At 39.5% G+C, this 18,753-nt stretch overlaps 4 protein-coding genes across 7 annotated transcripts; 3 read left to right on the top strand and 1 right to left on the bottom strand.

The window, feature by feature from the left end:
• Positions 1 to 999: 999 nt before the first annotated feature.
• On the top strand, positions 1,000 to 5,378 carry LOC131440615 (ionotropic receptor 40a). Its single transcript, XM_058612096.1, has 7 exons — positions 1,000 to 1,060; positions 2,041 to 2,642; positions 2,700 to 3,405; positions 3,473 to 3,613; positions 3,669 to 4,023; positions 4,948 to 5,192; positions 5,248 to 5,378. Exons 1-7 carry the CDS (start codon positions 1,000 to 1,002, stop codon positions 5,376 to 5,378), a joined length of 2,241 nt encoding a protein of 746 aa, XP_058468079.1.
• Positions 5,379 to 5,487: 109 nt separating this feature from the next.
• Positions 5,488 to 7,262, top strand: LOC131432504 (HSPB1-associated protein 1). The gene is given in 5 exon segments (XM_058598828.1): positions 5,488 to 5,946; positions 5,948 to 6,114; positions 6,175 to 6,299; positions 6,364 to 6,474; positions 6,895 to 7,262. Coding segments are annotated over 5 exon segments (1,182 nt in total). The 5' UTR covers positions 5,488 to 5,533; the 3' UTR covers positions 7,261 to 7,262.
• Positions 7,263 to 7,307: 45 nt separating this feature from the next.
• LOC131432495 (presenilin-2) lies at positions 7,308 to 10,532 on the bottom strand. 2 transcript variants are annotated; one of them, XM_058598809.1, is made up of 8 exons: positions 10,035 to 10,532; positions 9,512 to 9,966; positions 9,217 to 9,437; positions 9,057 to 9,155; positions 8,810 to 8,992; positions 7,986 to 8,198; positions 7,804 to 7,916; positions 7,308 to 7,727 (listed from the first exon to the last, which is right to left on the bottom strand). In XM_058598809.1, exons 1-8 carry the CDS (start codon positions 10,206 to 10,208, stop codon positions 7,572 to 7,574), a joined length of 1,614 nt encoding a protein of 537 aa, XP_058454792.1. In that variant the 5' UTR covers positions 10,209 to 10,532; the 3' UTR covers positions 7,308 to 7,571. The 2 variants fall into 2 exon arrangements, with proteins under 2 accessions (XP_058454792.1, XP_058454800.1); XM_058598817.1 differs by having other exon boundaries at positions 8,810 to 8,989; positions 10,035 to 10,531.
• A 525-nt stretch (positions 10,533 to 11,057) lies between these two features.
• On the top strand, positions 11,058 to 17,204 carry LOC131432474 (proline-, glutamic acid- and leucine-rich protein 1). 3 transcript variants are annotated; one of them, XM_058598798.1, is made up of 5 exons: positions 11,151 to 11,275; positions 11,405 to 11,792; positions 14,604 to 14,820; positions 14,880 to 15,849; positions 15,916 to 17,204. In XM_058598798.1, exons 3-5 carry the CDS (start codon positions 14,736 to 14,738, stop codon positions 17,108 to 17,110), a joined length of 2,250 nt encoding a protein of 749 aa, XP_058454781.1. In that variant the 5' UTR covers positions 11,151 to 11,275; positions 11,405 to 11,792; positions 14,604 to 14,735; the 3' UTR covers positions 17,111 to 17,204. The 3 variants fall into 3 exon arrangements, with proteins under 3 accessions (XP_058454766.1, XP_058454781.1, XP_058454772.1); XM_058598783.1 differs by lacking the exon at positions 11,405 to 11,792 and having other exon boundaries at positions 11,058 to 11,275; XM_058598789.1 differs by lacking the exon at positions 11,151 to 11,275 and having other exon boundaries at positions 11,282 to 11,792.
• Positions 17,205 to 18,753: the final 1,549 nt, after the last annotated feature.

Genomic DNA, 18,753 nt, shown 5'->3' with positions numbered 1-18,753 from the left:
CCAGCTTTCATAGCAGGAGGGTGATGATAATATAATTCGAAAATTTACTAACAACTCTTTCCTGTGATGCACGTGGAAATGCAGAGGATTGCGTCGGTATTGATCAGCATGCAGGGATCAATGCAGTTTACGCAATGTGAAACTACGTACTATTCCCAAGCAAATTGTTTCAGAAAAAAAACATTTTGCAAGCTAAATTGGTTCTGATCAATATCGGAGTAGCAACACATGGGCGGTCTCTAATGTTAAGCTTAGAAAAATTGTGAGATTTCCAAAATCGAAAAAAATAATGCCGAATGCCTTAGAATTGTCTGAAACGTCGAGATGTAGTGTCATCTCGACACTGGGTGTTTGTATTGATGTAACTCGCACCGTGTGCAACTCTGCGACCGGGCATTGCTGTGACTGTCATTGGCTTCGCCTTATTTAATTTTGTGATAGAATATGCTTGTCGAAAATAAATCGTCATAATTAACATAATTGATTCTCGAAATTTTAATTTAGTTTGCAAATAGAAAAAAATCGTTATCCGATATAAACTAATAATTGCATTGCTAATTCATTCGTTGCTAAATCTACTACGTTGCGTATTCACTTGAATATGGAGTTTGTTTTCTCAATATGCAAGTGGAGTTGAGAGTAATGCCATTTTTTCATCATTTTCTTCTGCTTCTAACGAAATAAATTACCTTTTCGTACCATGTCTGCAAATAAAACATTCGGGAACTAGATTCTCAGAGCTATCCATAGGTATGACCTTTGAAGTAAAAAAGTTAGCCCTCTGGAGGATAACGAAATTGTTTTACTGTTCGGTGTCTATCACCATGATGCGATAATTATCCCGTATGATAGGTTCACGAATGGAAAATGATCAATTATGAATAGCGCTTTTAACATTTTACTCTTCTTACTATGTCTTACTAGATTGATTCGGATATCCATTGATTGGTAGTATATCAGCGTTTGATTTACGTCTCGTGATTTCAGTTTCTCTGGAAAATGTGGACGGTCGGTTACTTGCACTGGATTGTCGCTGCTACAATATTGTGTCATGTTGAAGGTTTGGAGTATAAAAAATCTTTTTCGATCACTCATTATATTTACACAAATTATAAGAGAGACGTACAATTTCAGTTTAGCAAATTTTTGCACATTTTGAAAATTGTTAAAAAATTACTTTTCCTAAACGAGCAAAAAAAAAATGAAAAATTCAAAATCAATTGTGTTGTGAACTGTGAATGGAATGATGTGGTTCTGTGACTTTATTTTTTGTGACTAAACCAGATCTGGACGTTTCATGCATTTCTAAAGCATTTGGCATTGAATAAAAAACTTCTTTAGTTTTGCGGTTTTCACGCGGATTTCCGAAGTTGCGCGTTTTTTTTTCACGCGGTACGTATCCCTCGCGTAAAAAACACCTCAGTGGAGTGTAAAATACTTTGCATGCAAAAAGAAAAAAAAATTGTTTCGGAAGAACCGACCAAAGTTTTGGATCGGTTCTTGTAAAAAAAATGTTTTAAACATTGTCTTCTCGCCCATTGGTCAGGGAACGATTGCCTTTCTCTCTTGAACTCTCGATTTCCATTCGAACTCTTCACTTCAATAGCTTTACATACCACAAAAAACAAGTAATTTATTTTGTTGTTTTGTATTGAACTGTTCTGACTGTTTTGCCCAGTTATTCATTCGTAATTTCTACACGCAGATACAGGCACATATATCTTGATAATCCATTGGAAGCCAATGTGTTTAACCTAATAAACTGGGAGACATAAATAAATAGTTCGATGAATAAAATAGCAAAAAGTAAAATTTTCTTCAATTCATATTCCGATGAACCTGCGCACCGCACATGAACACTGTGTACGGTCGGTGAAGTTCAGACGAAGCCAGCTGACTGTTCCATCTTATCGTCAACACCATAATTTTTACAAGTAGGATGTCAGAAGATCACTAAGCGGACATAAAGCTTGATCCTTCTTAAGTAACACTTCTAATGCGCTTACTTCTAAATATATCCTTTACCATTCTGCTGTCTAGCCTATCATACTCACCTGACGCCTCTTCCCGATCACTCCAACCACTCTGGGATGGTGCTGGGACTTTCGGAGATGATCAACCTACTGGCTCCGAAAACTCTGGCCATTCTGGTGCTAAATGAAACGAAAATCGACCAAATCGATCGACTAACCGTGATGGTTCACCATCACAACATTCCGACGTGCATCTTCATCGATACTGAGAACTATTTCCGCTACATTCGAGATAACCTGAAAAAATCGGTTGACACGACGAGTCTTTTGTTCTCGCATCCGGAGGATATGATGGAAGATATTGCCGAACGACGGTTGGCCCATCGCTTGAGTTTGTACATTTTCTACTGGGGCGCAAAGAATGTTCCGACTAATTTGGACCGATCGCTACTCCGGGAACCACTTCGGGTGGCCGTGATAACCAATCCAAGACGAAACATTTTCCGAATTTTCTACAATCAAGCTAAACCCAATAACCACGGGAAATTGCTCAGTGCAAACTGGTTCGATGGGAACGACATGACTTTCAAGAGAACGCCGTTGTTACCGACTCCCACCGAAGTCTACAAAAATTTCGAAGGTCGTGTTTTCACCATTCCAGTTATTCATGTGAGTGTCTGTGTTTAGAATCTTATTTTTCGTGATTCTAAGAAATCTACATTTTAGAAGCCTCCTTGGCATTTCGTGAAATATAATAAGATAAACGAATCATACAATGGTACTGAAGCTGTTGTAGAGCTGAGCGCAAATTCTACTGACATGGATGAAGATACATTTACGGTGACGGGAGGAAGAGATCACAATCTAATGCAACTGATTGCGGATCGGATGAATTTTAGCTTTAGGTACGTCGCCCAGGAGGATAATATACAAGGCACAGCAATGGGCATCGAAGAAAACGCTACATTCTCCGGAGCCCTCGGTATGCTACAGCGGAGAGAGGTCGAACTTTTCCTAGGAGATGTAGCCGTAACGTGGGAACGAATGCAAGCAATGGAGTTTTCCTTCTTTACCCTAGCAGATTCGGTAGCATTTGTAACCCATGCTCCTAGAAAACTTAGTGAGGCGTTGGCTTTAGTGAGACCATTTCAAATTACTGTTTGGCCGTTGGTATTGATTACTATCATGATATCGGGACCGATTCTGTATTTGATTATTGCCTTACCGTATCGACTCGAAGAATGGACGAGCGGTTGCTTCGCTAGAGCAAAGCGATTGAAGGTATATCGTGGGCCATCGTTTTATCATCTACAGTACATCCAAGAGATGAACTATGGAGGTTATAATCGTGCAACAGGAATTGCCGGTACACCGCAACATCCAAGTCTCGACCGCTGTGTTTGGTACACGATCAATATTTATTTGAGACAATGTAAGATAATTTTTATATTTTTTTTCTTCTAAGAAACGGGTTCGTTCAAATTATCCGATATTTTCAGCTGCAACCATTCCATACAACGGTCATGTAGCCCGGTTTTTCTCGATTCTTCTATGGCTATGCGCTACGTATGTTCTAGGTGATGTTTACTCTGCTCAGTTGACCTCGCAGTTGGCTAAACCAGCTCGTGAAGCTCCCATAGGTAATGAATTTTAGCAAAGACCAGTAAAATGTATACAATCTATCTATAAACGTAGATACATTGGGTAGACTCGAAGTGTTTGTGGAACGCGATGGCTACCAGCTGGTTGTTGAACGCCAGAGTGCTTTTCAGGCCATGCTTGCCAACAGTAGCGGAGTTCTGCAGCGGTTATATCGCATAACACAGCGACAACGGAACAACGAATCCTATCTGGTGTCTTCGGTCGAAGAAGGAATACGTGCTCTGGTGGCTAACCCTAAGCGGGCCGTTTTCGGTGGCCGTGAAACGCTGTACTTCAACACCAAACGGTATGGTGCTCACCGGTTCCAGTTGAGCGAGAAGCTTTTTACCCGTTATTCGGCAGTGGCTGTGCAGTACGGATCACCGTTTCTAGACAGCTTGAATGAGGTGTAAGTTTTCAAATTCATAATATACTAACTTTCCAGCTAAAGCTGTGGGATATCCTTGACTGCGTCCAGCATACGTATATGTCACTAGTTCGGCCACAGTCACTCAAGGTACGGATACATTTTAGATCTCCTGCTTCTTCTTGTTCTAACCGAATCAGATTCAATAGCCATCTTCACTGAGCTATTGTCCGACATCCTAATTAGGGTAACTTCGTTCAGCTTGCTGGAACGGTTTGCTGTTGTTTGTTCTCTTGAAAAATAGTGTAAAAATCAGGTGTTACCTTCATATAGAAAGAAAATTTATTGTTATTCTACGTGAAGTAGAAGTACTGTGCAGGTATGTAGTGTTAGTTTAAAAAAAGTAAGTGGAATAAACTTCAGAAATTGTCCAGTAAAACTAGTCCAACCGGGCTCCAACTTCTCATATTAAAAATTACTCAACAATGAACCTCTGTCTGCCGGGTTTGTTGAATAAAAAAAATGGCACTCGGTTCAACGGTCTGTCGCAAAATTGGCAAACGAAGGTCCCGTGTTGGCCTCCCGCTGAACGATTGATTGGCCTTGCATTGAACTAATCAGGGCAGCGATTCATAACCGTTTCATTTCGATCGGTTTAGAGTGAAAATTTAACGATTAAATTAAACCCTTCGGTTGGACTTGCCCATTAGCGTTATTGAAACCATAAATTTCTCTTTTGAACACATCTATGAATGATGATACATGGTTTCGAAAACCGGACCTAGAAACGACAAGGAAAAACGATCTATTTTTTCATTCTTACATTCTTAAATTCGATAAAAATATTCCGACAATGAAAACGCTCTGAGGTGCAAGAATTCCGGTGAATCCGGTTATATCTATTGACTTTATTAATGGTAACACCAACGACCAACTATTACAAATATTATTTATTGCAATTCGTAGGATTATGCGTCTTTTCGAAGCTGGAATCATTGAAAAGATAACAATTGCCGAGTACGAGCGGATGTTTGGCAGCATATCCGGACAGTTTGCGGATGAAACTGCGTTGACAACGAAGCCCGAAAGTACGGAAGTAGAGAGTGGTCATTCGAAAAAAGCAACCGAAAGCAACGAAAAACTTCAACCAATGAATCTTCGAATGTTGCAAGGTGCCTTTCTTGCGTTGACGGTTGGCCATACATTGGGAGGTAACAGATGGGCTAGCAACGTTGAATGTTTTTTCTTAATTAAGTTTGATTTCAGTGCTAATTCTTCTGCTGGAAAATAAAAGAGTATATATTGGTATGCTTGGCAAACGTTCCACAGTAAAACTCCACTCGCTGATTCGAAAGATTGAGAAACCATTACGCCGCTTTCGGTGCAGTCTTGATTAAAATTGTTGTCTGTAATGAAATATTTCAAACACCGTGATGAAATAATTCATTTGATTATCAGCTTGTTTACAAATAACACTGCACCGGCACCGCCAGTCAGCACCAGCTGCATCATTGCACAGCACAGATATATTTCTTCACCGTTTCACAAACTAATGGAAACCACGGCAATAAAGGACGTTATACTGAATACTCGTCAGCCAGTTGTTTTTAGAAATCTCGAAATACCTTGGAATTGCCTTCAGCAATCCTTATCCGATTGGCTAAATCGCTTGGATGAATCAAAACCAGTGAACGATGAATTCATATTCGACGGAGGAACACTTCGAAACGGTTGCCGACCTCAGTGGGAACGAACTCGCAAGAAAGTTGCGATGACCATGGGAAATTTCTATCGTGATGCCACATCCAAAGGTGGCTACTTTAAGGATAGTTGGGCATCCTATAGCTATCGATGCATTCAGGAGCTTCCCATTGAATGCCGAAAGGGGGTTGATTATGGCCCGTTTGGTTTCTCAGGCATCGATGAAAATGTTTCGTTTTGGATAGGATCCGAAGGGGCTAACACCCCACGACACGTACGGGTGCAATATCGTCGTTCAAACGCACGGCCGTAAATCGTGGTTACTGTTTCCCCCAGAAGCCAAGCTACAGCGCTCCCGGGTACCTTACGAGGAGTCTAGCGTATACTGTACGGAGAATTTTTACAGTCCTGCATCGTATTCGACTGTGATTGGTGAGTTTCCGGAAGCAATTGAGCGTATTTTAATACTAATTAAAGCTTATTTTTGATCAGGTGTAGAAAATGATGCATATCATGTTATTCTGGAACCCGGTATGGTATTGGTAGTTCCTCCGAAATGGTGGCATTTCGTGGAAACCTTGGAGTGCTCAGTTAATTTCAATACCTGGGTACCTTTGGTATGTACGAGAAAAAAACTATGATTAGAAGAAAACAAAACGATAGCGAAAGGAACAATTTCAGGAAGACGACACAGACGAGCATATTTCCGAGTGTTTAACTCGGCTCGTCGTACAGGACTATTCGAATCGATTGTCCGCGGAATGCCGTCGACATGTTCTAAATCCGAATGAGGTAATTGAAATTTTTGGTGCTGTTTGGTTTCACCTGTGAATTTGGCTACATGGGCTGAAATTCGTCTAGAGTGATGCCTAATTTATGGACGTACTGGACGGACGATCAGATCACAATTTTTGGTCTTCCAGTAAAACGAATTCATCGGTTTGCATACGGAGCCATAAGTATTTACTTTCCAAAGCATTCTCTCCATAAACTAGCCATAACTCTAGATGAAATTCAGCAGGCGTAAGTGCGATAACCGTGGACATTATTTACTGTACGCGCTGATAGGTAAATGACAAAGCAATGAAAGAGCTCTCCCAGTTCGAATGTGTTATTGTTTATTGATTTCGAATTATAAGCAAACGGCCCTTACTTTTTGGATATACTTCAAACCCACAGGTACAGTAAATAATGGTTGTATCATCATCACAGTTAACAACAATCGATTCGCCGAGTTCGTCCGATCTTCAGAACACACTGCAGTACCTTTTACAACGGCAATCGCGCAACAAACGACACTGTCCGCAGCAGCAGCAGCAGCGAACATATGTTTCCAACTATCTTTCCGAAAACGAACTGGAACAATTGCTTTCGAACAATCGAAACTTTATAGGTTCGGTGAAAAAGCTTGAAAACCATGAGTTTTTCCATCTCATGAAAAGAAACAATTCGCGCTATGATCCCCATTTGAACCGGTTCAGTGACGATGAACAGGAAAATGTGCAAGCCACGAATGCGATTAACAGAGCCTGCCATCCCGATCAGATTGAGACGATTAAAAATTCACTTCGTGTTTAGAAGAGGTTTTTATACAATTTATTCAAATGGATTTCAATGAGCACTTGTACAAAAAAACTGTTATCTTAATTAAATAGGTTTAAAAGGAATGAATTCTCAATAGATTACAATAGTCATTAGCTAATAATGCTTAGGCTATTTTTTAAAGTTATAGTTATTCATTTCTGTCTCATCGCTTTACATTTAGCTTGGACAGTTAACCGGAATTAGTGTTTGATAATAAGTTAAGTATTAGTTTTACTTGATTTCGTACTGCTAGCAAACTTTTTTTCTCAAAACAAATAAATCAGGCTGCCGTCCAAAAGGGACCACTAGATGAAGACCTGTTCCGACGCGAGAGCTTCGGTGAAGGGCTTAACAATCACGCTCGTCACGAAGCAGAAAATAAGTCCAAAAAAGATTGAGATCGGTAACGCTGGCAGAGCTTTTCGGAAGATCGCTAGCAAAAGCAACGTCAGACATAGTCCCTGCAGATGAAAAAAGGAGAACGATTTTGTTAGAAGGCTGCTAAGAATAAAAAAAAATAACAAGGTGAAAACTAACCACAAGGATCGCTACGAAGCATGCTATTGTCGTGTTCCAATCTCCATAGCTAGACGCTTTTCCTACCAGCACGGAATAAAATATGAAATCGCCTAACCCGAGCTTTATGCCCCCTGAAAAAAAACAATGTTTCCGTTAATGCTCATGTTTAAAGTATTTATCAAAAACAAAAACACGCTTACGCTCTTCCGCCTGTTCGTATAATGGAACTTGCTGTGAATCACCACCGTTGCCACGGCTTTCGGAGTTATTGGTGCGATTCGAATCGGCCGTTACGGTTCGATACTCGGGACGGTTTGGATTACTAGCGACGTTGGCCTGCACTTCGATTTGACGACGAGCCACCCGCTGCTGCGAAGACGAAGCCCACTCTTGGGTGAAGCCTCCGGATTGATCTACGGGATAAAGTTATTGCATAAAGTTAGGAACAAAAAATTGTTGATCTAAAGGTATCGATTATGTATGATGAATAAATTAATTTTCTGTATTGTTATAACGAGCTTTAATCCGCGAGGATTACGTTTTCGATGACTTTTTTTTCCATCAACTGGAATTAGGCAGGTGAACAATCTCGATGGAACGCAGATGACCTCAAGATCTAACATATTATTAGCATATTGACATATTGCTTCACCCGACAGCAGCGCCTGGGACAAAGAAAGTACATGAGCAATGTAGAAGGCGTTGGAAGACACTTCTGCGAAGAAATCTGTGACAAATCAGACCCTGTTACGCAAGCAAATGGCGCGAATGAAGGATGACACACTGATGCGGATTTACTTCGTGACATTTGACGAATTGGTACGACAGCTCAAGTCTGCTAGAGCGAAACTGGAGGTTTCAGATATACACTGCGGATAAATTTGCTCCGCTCCACACAAAGCGGAAAACTTCTTCTCAGTGTCCAGACAGACAGTCTTAAGTTTTGCCTGCTGCGTTTGTTGGAGTTCGAAACAAGAAGCTCCGAAAGTATTTTTTTTTCACTGCCAACCTGTTATGGACCTACCTTCCACATTTCCGACAATTTGTTGATGCCTCTGCTGTTGCGCTAGACTATGCACAGGGGATTCCGTCGATCCATAACTGGTAGTACCGATGCTACGTTCTCCGCTTAATCCCCCAGAGCGCGTCAAAGCTTCCTCGCTTGGATCCGAATGTGTCCCCATATATGAGTACATGATTGTTGCTGCTTAAAACAAAGCGCAAATAAGATTTACCAATAAAAAATATGTCCAATTTAGCGTTATTCTTACAAGAATATATCAATGCAGGAAAAATCTGCTCATTACGTTCATGAGCTGTTTCAACCAAAATTCGAAGAGGACCCTTCGGCGTTAACACAGCTATCAAATCTGAAATTAAAACAATACCAAATAACAATAAAACTAACCATTTCAAGCCTCATTAGTTTACCCCAAATTGAGATTACAGCCAGCACCGACCAGGTGGTCCATTCAGGCAGATATTTGATGAAAACCAGAGCCATGAGGGCGGCGATGAAGATGAGATACCCCTGCTGTAACCGAAGTGGACCTTGCCAGTGGATTGAGATCATGCCGACGACGCCAAAGTTCCACATGAGCAGCAGAGCAGTCGGGTAATCGAAAGGAATGTTATACGCCCTTAGTACTTCCCTGTAGAAAACAAAATAGAAATAAAAACCACAATGAACAAGGTAACGGAACGACAATCTATAAAAAAAACTCACTCTAAGTAAAGATAGCTAAACAAGAACAGCAGCATCAACGAGGATAGGATCAGCCAGCCGTGAATCACTTTATAGCAGCGACGTTTGTACAACACAATCAACAGTATTGTCATGATTACGATCACAGTCATTAGAATCAACGAATTGGCGAGAGCGTTCCAAATCTTAGTGCCCGTATCGTCCGACAACTCGTGGAACGGTGTGTAAACCAGATATACATCTTTGGTTGAGTAAAAGTTGATCGAGCTGATGGTAGCCACTACCACTATCATGCAGAGAGTTACCGGAACAAACAGTTTAATCACGTGCTGGGCACCGTACTTGAGACCTTCCTCTTCTTCCTCCTGCTGACGTGATCTATCATCACCGCCGGAAGATCGTACTTGTCTGTTGGCGGTTTGGCCCGATCGCCTGCTGGGATCCCGGATCGTTACCTGTGGAACGGAGTCCGTGGTCTAAAAGAAAAGGAAAATGACAACCATCAGATCCGATAACTTTTTAAACTAGAAAATACAAATATTACCCCATATGACGAATGGTTGCCTGCATCTTCGGCAGGCGTTGTTTGCCAGCGCCTTTTCTTGGTGGATCGTTTATCAACCGAGTCTGCTTCATCCCCAACAGGGGCATTCAAGCCAACACCCGTTGCAGACGGCGTGTTTGATGTAGTATGGTCGAGATTAATATGACCATCCATTGATCCTAGCAGTCCGATGGTCCGCTCTATCGTCGCTGCTGGCAGCTGCTTTAGTTGTTTAGTTCACTCTTACAGTCTGGCTTCAATGTAGGTATCAACAAAGTATTATTCACACCCAACAAAATTCGTTTGCTAATGTAAAATCACAACTTATGCAGCCTGAGAGTTTCTTCATTAAAGCACTAATTGATGCAGAGAAATCGTAGCTACATTTAAGAATACTCTGCAGTAAACCAACAAAACTGTGGATGCTTTTGTATCTATCTGAAAAGAAGTTCAAAAATTTCGCTACACACGCACAAAAACAATCATCAAATCAATTGACAGTTTCACTTACTGACGGCGTGTCACATTGAACCGTCAATTAACGGAATGTAATCAAACCGGCTGACAGTACTCGTGTTGAACATCGTTCATGAGTGCCTGTAGAGGCGTGCAAAATAGCTCATTTTGGTGAACAGCTCCGAACCGATCAGCTCACCAAAGTGAATCGATTCGATGTATCAGCTCATCAGCTCTTTTATTTTGAACTTAAGGTTCATTTTGTGCGCCGTTTTCTTATGCACCGGTTTTTTTTCAAATGCATGATCGAAATTGAATCATTGATTTGCAATGATGCAATGAATGCCATGCGAAATAATTTATCTTTAATTGATGTCGACTAAATTGAATCTCTTAAAGAGCCGAAGATCCGATCAGCTCGTAGCGTGTTCCCTGCGTCATAATGCAGTGAACTGGGTAGCAAATGAGTGAGCTGGTGAGCTGCGGTTCCTTTGAAAAGAGCTGTGAGCTGTCAGCTCACTTCAATGATTCGATTCACTGGAACAGCTCAGGAGCGAATTGCCCATCTCTAGAGTGCCATTTATTTACAAAGATCAGTTCGTTTCTGCACGTGCTCTAAAATAATCCAATGATTATTGTAACATTTACATTAAACGAAATATAAAGGATTGTAAGTTAAAATGGAAGGCGTTTCGAAAATATTCAGTGGTATGGTTAATGTAAAAGATGGCAACATACGAAAAATACTGGACGCTATAGACGAACATCAAACATTATGGAAAGAGGTGAGTTCTCACGGGAGCCAATTTTCGTGGATCGTCCAAAAAAGTCAACACAGGAAATTAGTACAAGACCAAATATGCGATATTAAGATGAAGAATAGTGTTTCGCTGCCTATTAATTTATTGCTCTAGCGTTCAAAATAACCTCAACCGAACCGAAACACATTCCGGATCTCGATATTTGTCTACATATCATCTTATAAAATCAAAAATGATTACACGAATTATATGAGTTCCCCATAAGAGGCCGTGTAAAATGCAATCGTCATCCTAAGAAAGTTGCGATGGTAAAATTAGTTTTGCGTTAGATTCCCAATCGCCACATTGACGTTGGAATGAAATGCAGAGGCGCTGCTCGTTTGGAGATTATCTTTGTAACGATTTTTCGTAAAAACGGGCTAATTCACTTGAAAAATTATAGCAGGAATGGAAGAAAAAGTTTTTACTCTGAGGTGATAATGTCGATCTTAATTCATTGTACGAAAATTCAAGTTTGTTTAGAATGGAGCATTTATAATAGGTAAGTTTTCAAATGCGAAACGCTCCATTACTTCACGCGTTTTTTTTTTTTTTTGATAACGGCCAATAAGCCATCCATCAACATTCACTTTGATGAGTAATTTCGAACTCGCTGAGAGTAAGTCATGATAGTAAACGGCACAGAAAAATTTTCTCTTTCGTCTGGTGTTAAATTTATTACTCTATTTTTCATAGCTCGCCTTCAATTTATTTCGAAAGTGCAAGTTGACAGGTGGCTTATTGGACGTTATCGAAATCAACGCGTGACTTGAAATATCAACATTACACTGTTTTTTGTTTAAAAAAAATGTTCAACCGTAGAAAAAAGCTAACCGAATCCAAGCTTACACATTTCCGAATATTTTCCATTTTGAATCGTAGAAAAAGTAGTAGTAGTCACTGAAATCAATTTTCTTCCCCTCAGAGTTGACTTTTATTACTGATATCTATTTGCATTATTGAATAAATCCCTCCCTTTGGTTGGTGGGCTTGACGGTATTGCAAACATCATCACATATAATCAATTAGCGTTACAATTTGATAAAGATATGCGTTACAGTTTTTAGTTTCATAATTGAATTAAATGAATAATATATGGAACGACTTGAATAAGATGTTGATTGCATTACGCTCCAACATCCGGGGTTGGAGAGGCCGGTAGGGCTTAACTGAGCTCTTTTTTATGTTTTATTTTCATACTACCGGCCCTTATTACCAGTGTGAAGTGAAAATTAAGTAGAGTAAACGTATCCCATTGGGTTTCACACGATGACAATAAATGAACGGTAAATCGAATCCATCTTTGACGTTTATTGGTGGTTTGTGTACCATGGAATACTGTGGAATGAAATAGAATATTGTAGAATATAATAAAATAATAATGACCGAACCAATGAGCAAACCACTGATAGCTGTCAAACGATGTTCATCCAGTTTATATTGTGAGGATGTATCGTTTGGGACCTGATGGGTGAGAGGATGTGTGAATGAAATGTAAGAGTGAGTGCATGCAAGAACGGTAATAAAGGCCACCGTTTCAGCTCAGGACTAACGATCGACCAATAGAAGAGATAGAAATTGGGTAACGGTACCCCCATTCATCTCAAATCCATTAGTCATTTCATGTACGAAAACCATTAGTTAGAGTGAGATCTGTTATCTCTGTTTGATAGATTAATTTCAAGAATAACATGAAATCTGGAGCATTTTTTTTTGTTCGTTAAAACAGCAGTATTGAATCATTTCTAAACTACTTTTATGTTCCATTGCTTCTTACAGACGAGGCAAAGATTTTGTATTCGATTTTATCTCAATAAATTTATTGAAAGTCGAGTAATCGGTAAAATAACATGGTGACTCTACTAATGAGATGACTATTGGCACACAAATTTTAGTTAGAATCTATTAGAATAGAAATAGTAACTCAATGTTGTCATGCTTGCTTGTGGAATACATGTAGGTATGTATGCATGTGTGTATGCGTATGTGCCTGTGTGTATGTATGTGTTTTTGTGTGTACAACATACATTATACCGTTCCCTCGGGTGTGTTGTATCAAATTGGTTGTGACACATTTCGATTGCGAGTCAGTGTACCAGATGTTCAAAAGTGCCTGAGCGGATGGTAATATACTGTCAAGAATCAACCGAAGATAACGAAATGTGAACATGCTGTAGCAATACTATTAAACCCAAGTGTTATTATCATTTAAATAAAAACGCATGTCCTCAGTTCTTATCCGTCAAACCATGATGAGCTGCTCTACAAAAATCAATGAAACAATAATTTTTTTTTTTTGGAAACGGATGACTGGATGAGGAACAAGAAATACGAAAATGCTGAAAGAATTAGAAAGGAATACTGGTAAGAATATAAACACCATTGCATACAACTAACTTTTACATTTAAGGAAGCAACATAACATGCCAGCAAAAGTACGGAGTGAAAAATGACAACAAAAGACACGAATCACAGCTGAATAGAACACTGGAATTAAGGTAAAACAGAATACAAACTATGAACAAAGGTAAGAAAACCAACATGAAGAAATAATAGAAACTGCTGGGTAACAATGTAATTTCCTCATATTGAAAGAGGCGTTTATATGGCGCGCATGCGCTAATTCGGCCTGATACAAATTAACGGGGAGGGCAATACATTTTGGACAGGGCTGTAAAAAGCTGATTGGAACCCTTTCCCCACCAAAATGTAATATAAGGATATAAGGATAAGGATATCTATTTGCATTATTGAATAAACGAAAAAATCTCGGCAAATCACAAATGCCGACATGACAATTTTTGGAAGTATGCTTTTTTTCTTGGCTCAATTTTTCATTTGCAGGTGTCGCTACTTGTAATTAAGTTTTGCAGAAATGTGCCCAGAAATATGATGCATCTAAAAAAAGCAAAAAAGAAAAAAAAAATCACGAGATCGTTATGAAAATATAATCTCTATTATAATATTCTGACATTTCAATATGTGTCACATACATACATTACATTTTTATACATGTATCTTATGGATACGCCAACATGTGAGAAATCTACACTTAAGTCTTTTTTATGCAAATGTGTGGTTATGCGTTTTTTTTGCAAATTTTCAGAGTTACTTTTTTATAATAAACGAAGATAGAAATTCTCCGATGTGTGGAGAAGCATGCAGTTTTATTCGTATTCACGTCATCCAGTTATGTCTCTGACATTACCCACCGTCTTTCTGATGCACTTTATTTATCTTAGTACTATACACACGCTTCAAAGCAAGATAATACCTAATTCGAATGTGATAATTGTTAAACATATGCTTCCAGCCGCAACACGAGCTTGCATCATATTTCACAAAAATTGGGGCACTTCTTGGCAATGCTGAAACACGCGACCGAGGACTAATTGCCCTGTGCCACTTTCTGTCGCAGTGTCCTTTGGATACGTTGGAGGAAAAAATGCAGTATTACATCAATGTTTGTACCAAAATCTGCAATCAAAAAGGACACGTCGCAAGTATTCCTTTGGCTTACAACGTTCTAAGTACGCTAAAGCGCTAAAGTACCAATACGATTGTCACTCACGCTCATCTTTACTTTCAGTACAACTCTTACTCAAGTCTTTGGAATCATCCGACTTGAACAAACTAATGATTAGTAATATCCCCAAACTCATGGACAACGTGACTGTCTCTATCGATACCTCGATCAATGTTGCAACGTTAGACTTTCTAGAAACTGTTATGCGTCATTATCCGGGACCTTCTGGTCCATCCAAAAACCGCATTGAGGATTGTCTGTTTTCTTTGGTGGATTCGGAAGATCCTCTTGTGGTAGAGAGTACCGGAATCTGTTTGCTCCTGTTACAACAAATACGGGGTGGAGGTCAACACGGAAGTTTACATAAAAAGACATGGGAAGAATATCAGAATAAGCTAATTGACACAATTCACGATTTACTGGGGAAAGTATTTGCCCACGTACCGGAATCGTTTGACGTGGAAGAAAATTTAGAATGTCTTAAGCTTCCGAAACTCTTGGTGAGTGATGATCCAGTGACCGGTGCGCTGCGCGTAGTAACTCGACTGTTAAACGTTATTTGTTACATGGAAAAAGCAATTCTCGAACCGTACCCAGTGGCGAAACCTTTCAGGCCAATGAAGATACTTAATGTAGTTCTTCGAGGCAATGCAGTTAGTTGTCAGACTATGGCAAAAAATTCCATACAGGATAATATTGCTCTTGGGACGTTCTTGCCGCAGATTCAGGAACAGCTACTGAAAGTGTTAGATGCTTTGGTACTGGTGTTGAAGTCCAATATGCTACCGTTTGGAAACCTGATAACGGAAATGTTCATCCAGTGTCTCAAAGCGACACAAACTGTAGATGTCAAAGGAAGGAAGAAATCATTTGTCACACTTCGGGCGAAGATTTACGAAAGTATGGGGTTGTGGTGTGAAACGAACAAAAATTCCAGCTGCATCGAGGAAATTAGCGACACCGTTCTGGATCATATCATACAGGATATATCACCATACGAAGCCGAAGTTACGCTGCAGGTGAACGCTAGCGGGTGAGTAAAGTTCTAGGTTAATAAAAGATCAAAATGCTTAACTGTATCATATTTCATTCTTTACAGACAAAAACTTTCCGCCAAAGCCAAGAGAAAACTGCAGAAGCAACAAAACGCGGACACTAAGCTGGTTAAAGTTCATTCCAACAATCAGCTTGATAATAAACATTTAAACACAGATTGCGGCAATGAAGATCTTTGTTTGGCCGCTTTGCATTGTCTCTGCAAAATACTGGAAGCTGCTGGGTGCTTCATTAAACCGGTAATTCACAAAATTCTACAGGAAAAAATCGTGTCCCTCTGTTTTTCGGTGTTCTCACAACTGAACACCGGTACCAGACAGAACCTGTACTGCGAACCTGGTTGCCGAGCGGCGCTACTCACCGCCCTAAACGCCCTGACAATCAATCCACATCATCTTTGTCCACCGCCACTGCAGTACGGAGTTGCTATTTTCAATCTGGCCGAGGTTCACGATCCCAGTGAAGACGTTCGTTCGAAAGCCTCGGAGTTAGCCCGCACAACTGAAACTCTGCTGCATCCAAGAAAGGAAGTGTTCTATTTCCCAATAGAAGAAAACGCTATCAAAGATATGATGGTGGCTAAGGCGAAACACCCTCTGAGTTCTAGGACCTCAAACAAAGAAAGATCACATGAAGACAGTGCCCCAATAAGATTCGAACAATTCACGGAACCTCAGATAGACCTTCGGAGCGATAAACAGCAAGTGTCGAAAGAAAATGAACCGATCGCTCAAGTTCAAGAAGTCACTATAGAAGAAGAAAAGCCCCCGGTAGTTGTTTATAATCTAGATGACACTGAGCATGAAGTAAATTTCAACATGGGAGAAGTTCATAAATCAGCAAACGATAAGACAATTGAATCGCAGGCGATTCACGTTGATTCGCAAGATGATGATGATGATGACGACGACGTTGAAATAGTGTCAACCAAAGACAATAACGCTAACAAATGTGTAGAAACTCCAAAACAAAATCAGTCCTTGGTCACAAAATGTATCGAATTGAGTGATGATGACGTGCAGATGCTTGATGAGTCTGCGCCTACAGCGTCATCAGCTGATAAGGCAGATTCCTCGACGAATAGTCATCGACGCAAGTCGGACACAGAGCAACTGAGTGAAGATGCGGATACCAGTAGCAAGCGATTCAAAGGAATAACAAACGAAGAGGACGTAGATTTGAAAGTGAATGATTTAGTCGCAGAATTTGTCGATGAACTGAACGATAAAATTGAATGATTTGAGAGTATTTTAAACTAAGCATTGTGTTTAACTTGTATAATATGTAGCTTGAAAAATACATTGTTAGGTTCTCTTTGATCTTTCATCGATCAATGCTTCAATCAATTTCAGTTCGTTTGCTTTCAAGGCAGCCTACAAATTCTTCCAACGTTTCCGTGTCATTCTGGCATAGATATGGTTCCACTTGTCCGTACAGTTCTATTCGAAATTTCCAATCCTTATGAACATAATCATCGGTATTTAAACCTGCTGCTTCTTCATATTTGGTAAGCTTTTCATTGAATTTTTCGAAGCTTAAAGATTCCCTTCGTAACAACATTTTTGTGTTTTCGTCTAAATTTTGACATTCTGCAGGTAATTGCGATAAGGCCTGATCATTTAAATCCAAGTCGCAGGTGACAAATTGTTGCTTTTCCGCTTGTGTTAACTGGAATCAATATAATTAGTCGATTTTAAAAATAAAAATAATCCTACGTGTAAAATATCCAATTTACTTGCAAAAATATTAACAGTGAGGCGATTTTGAACAAAGAACGCATCTTCGCACGTTCCGCACAATCCGCTGAATGGAGAACGTATGAAACTCGACTACTGGTGCGAAAACGGAATCGTTTGTCTTTATTCACGGTAGATTTGATGGGGCCAAAGATAAAAAAAATGGTACAATCGTTGCTTCAATTGTACCTGATAGCTCGTTAAAATAGATAAGAATACATTGAAAGTTACCGATAGTCATGGTATGGTCTGTGTCGATGAGCAAATAATAGAGTTTTAACCACATTGGTAATCAAAGGCGAAAAAGGCATGCAATGATATATATCGTTTTGAATGTAGATGCTTACTGTTTTTTTTTTTTGTAAGAATAGTATAACTTTGTCCAATGTCACATGGATTTGAATATCACAAACTTCAAATTTGTTGCTGATCTCTATTTCAGAAATAGCTAAATTGTTAAAATACATTTGAACTTTTAAATAAAACCACTTATATGAATTTCAAATAAATCAATTCATATGTTTTAGTTAGTTTGAAGTCACAATAACTAAGTCCAGTTATTTGCAGATGCATGAGAATCGATGTTTTTTTAGATGCGTAGGACTCGAACTTATGCATCCTGTGTATGCGCAATTACCATTTTCGCCACACTGTGCTATGCTGTAGGTACAACTCTGCAACAATACCGCGTTGGTACAGCATATATCGCACATGTACTGAACGGAAGTACAAAAAACCGTATCCACCATCGGAAATGGTGGCTTATCACAAGCAAACCTGGAGCTGCATTATAGAACTCGGAACGAAAGGTGTTTAACGTGATTAGGTCTTACTTTACTATGGGGCACCTTTTTAAAATTCGCCCTGCGGAAGAATGGTTAGAACTTAATCGTGAATATCTCGAGTAGTACAACATAATTCTTTCTCCATGCTATCAGAAATATGATCAGCAATTTATGATAAAATTTTAACCAGTAAATAAATAACTCAAAAATTAAGTTTTCTCAAACTTTTGAAAACAATGGGGAAAACTCATCACACTTGCTTGCTTCAAAAATTGATCTTTTGTACTTGTGCTTTGGACGGAGCTGGAAGTTTTGATGAGGACCTTAGGAATTTAGTTTCAAATTGAAAATTTAGTTTCA

This window comes from Malaya genurostris, chromosome 1 (genome assembly GCF_030247185.1).
Source record: "Malaya genurostris strain Urasoe2022 chromosome 1, Malgen_1.1, whole genome shotgun sequence".
Lineage (NCBI taxonomy): Eukaryota > Metazoa > Arthropoda > Insecta > Diptera > Culicidae > Malaya > Malaya genurostris.
Note: the sequence above shows the minus strand (reverse complement) of the source record. Positions and strands in the feature narration are given on the sequence as shown.

What these genes read in the sequence shown, in the direction of transcription:
- LOC131440615 (XM_058612096.1), top strand. Translation starts at nt 1,000, where the DNA reads ATGTGGACGGTCGGTTACTTGCACTGGATTGTCGCTGCTACAATATTG. An exon ending in CAATATTTATTTGAGACAAT is followed by an intron (nt 3,406 to 3,472) that starts GTAAGATAATTT and finishes CGATATTTTCAG; the next exon opens with CTGCAACCATTCCATACAAC. An exon ending in CTAGACAGCTTGAATGAGGT is followed by an intron (nt 4,024 to 4,947) that starts GTAAGTTTTCAA and finishes TGCAATTCGTAG; the next exon opens with GATTATGCGTCTTTTCGAAG.
- LOC131432495 (XM_058598809.1), bottom strand. Translation starts at nt 10,208, where the DNA reads ATGGATGGTCATATTAATCTCGACCATACTACATCAAACACGCCGTCT. An exon ending in TTTAGCTATCTTTACTTAGA is followed by an intron (nt 9,438 to 9,511) that starts GTGAGTTTTTTT and finishes TGTTTTCTACAG; the next exon opens with GGAAGTACTAAGGGCGTATA. An exon ending in GCTTCGTAGCGATCCTTGTG is followed by an intron (nt 7,728 to 7,803) that starts GTTAGTTTTCAC and finishes TTTCATCTGCAG; the next exon opens with GGACTATGTCTGACGTTGCT.
- LOC131432474 (XM_058598783.1), top strand. Translation starts at nt 11,171, where the DNA reads ATGGAAGGCGTTTCGAAAATATTCAGTGGTATGGTTAATGTAAAAGAT. An exon ending in ATCAAACATTATGGAAAGAG is followed by an intron (nt 11,276 to 14,603) that starts GTGAGTTCTCAC and finishes ATATGCTTCCAG; the next exon opens with CCGCAACACGAGCTTGCATC. An exon ending in CTGCAGGTGAACGCTAGCGG is followed by an intron (nt 15,850 to 15,915) that starts GTGAGTAAAGTT and finishes CATTCTTTACAG; the next exon opens with ACAAAAACTTTCCGCCAAAG.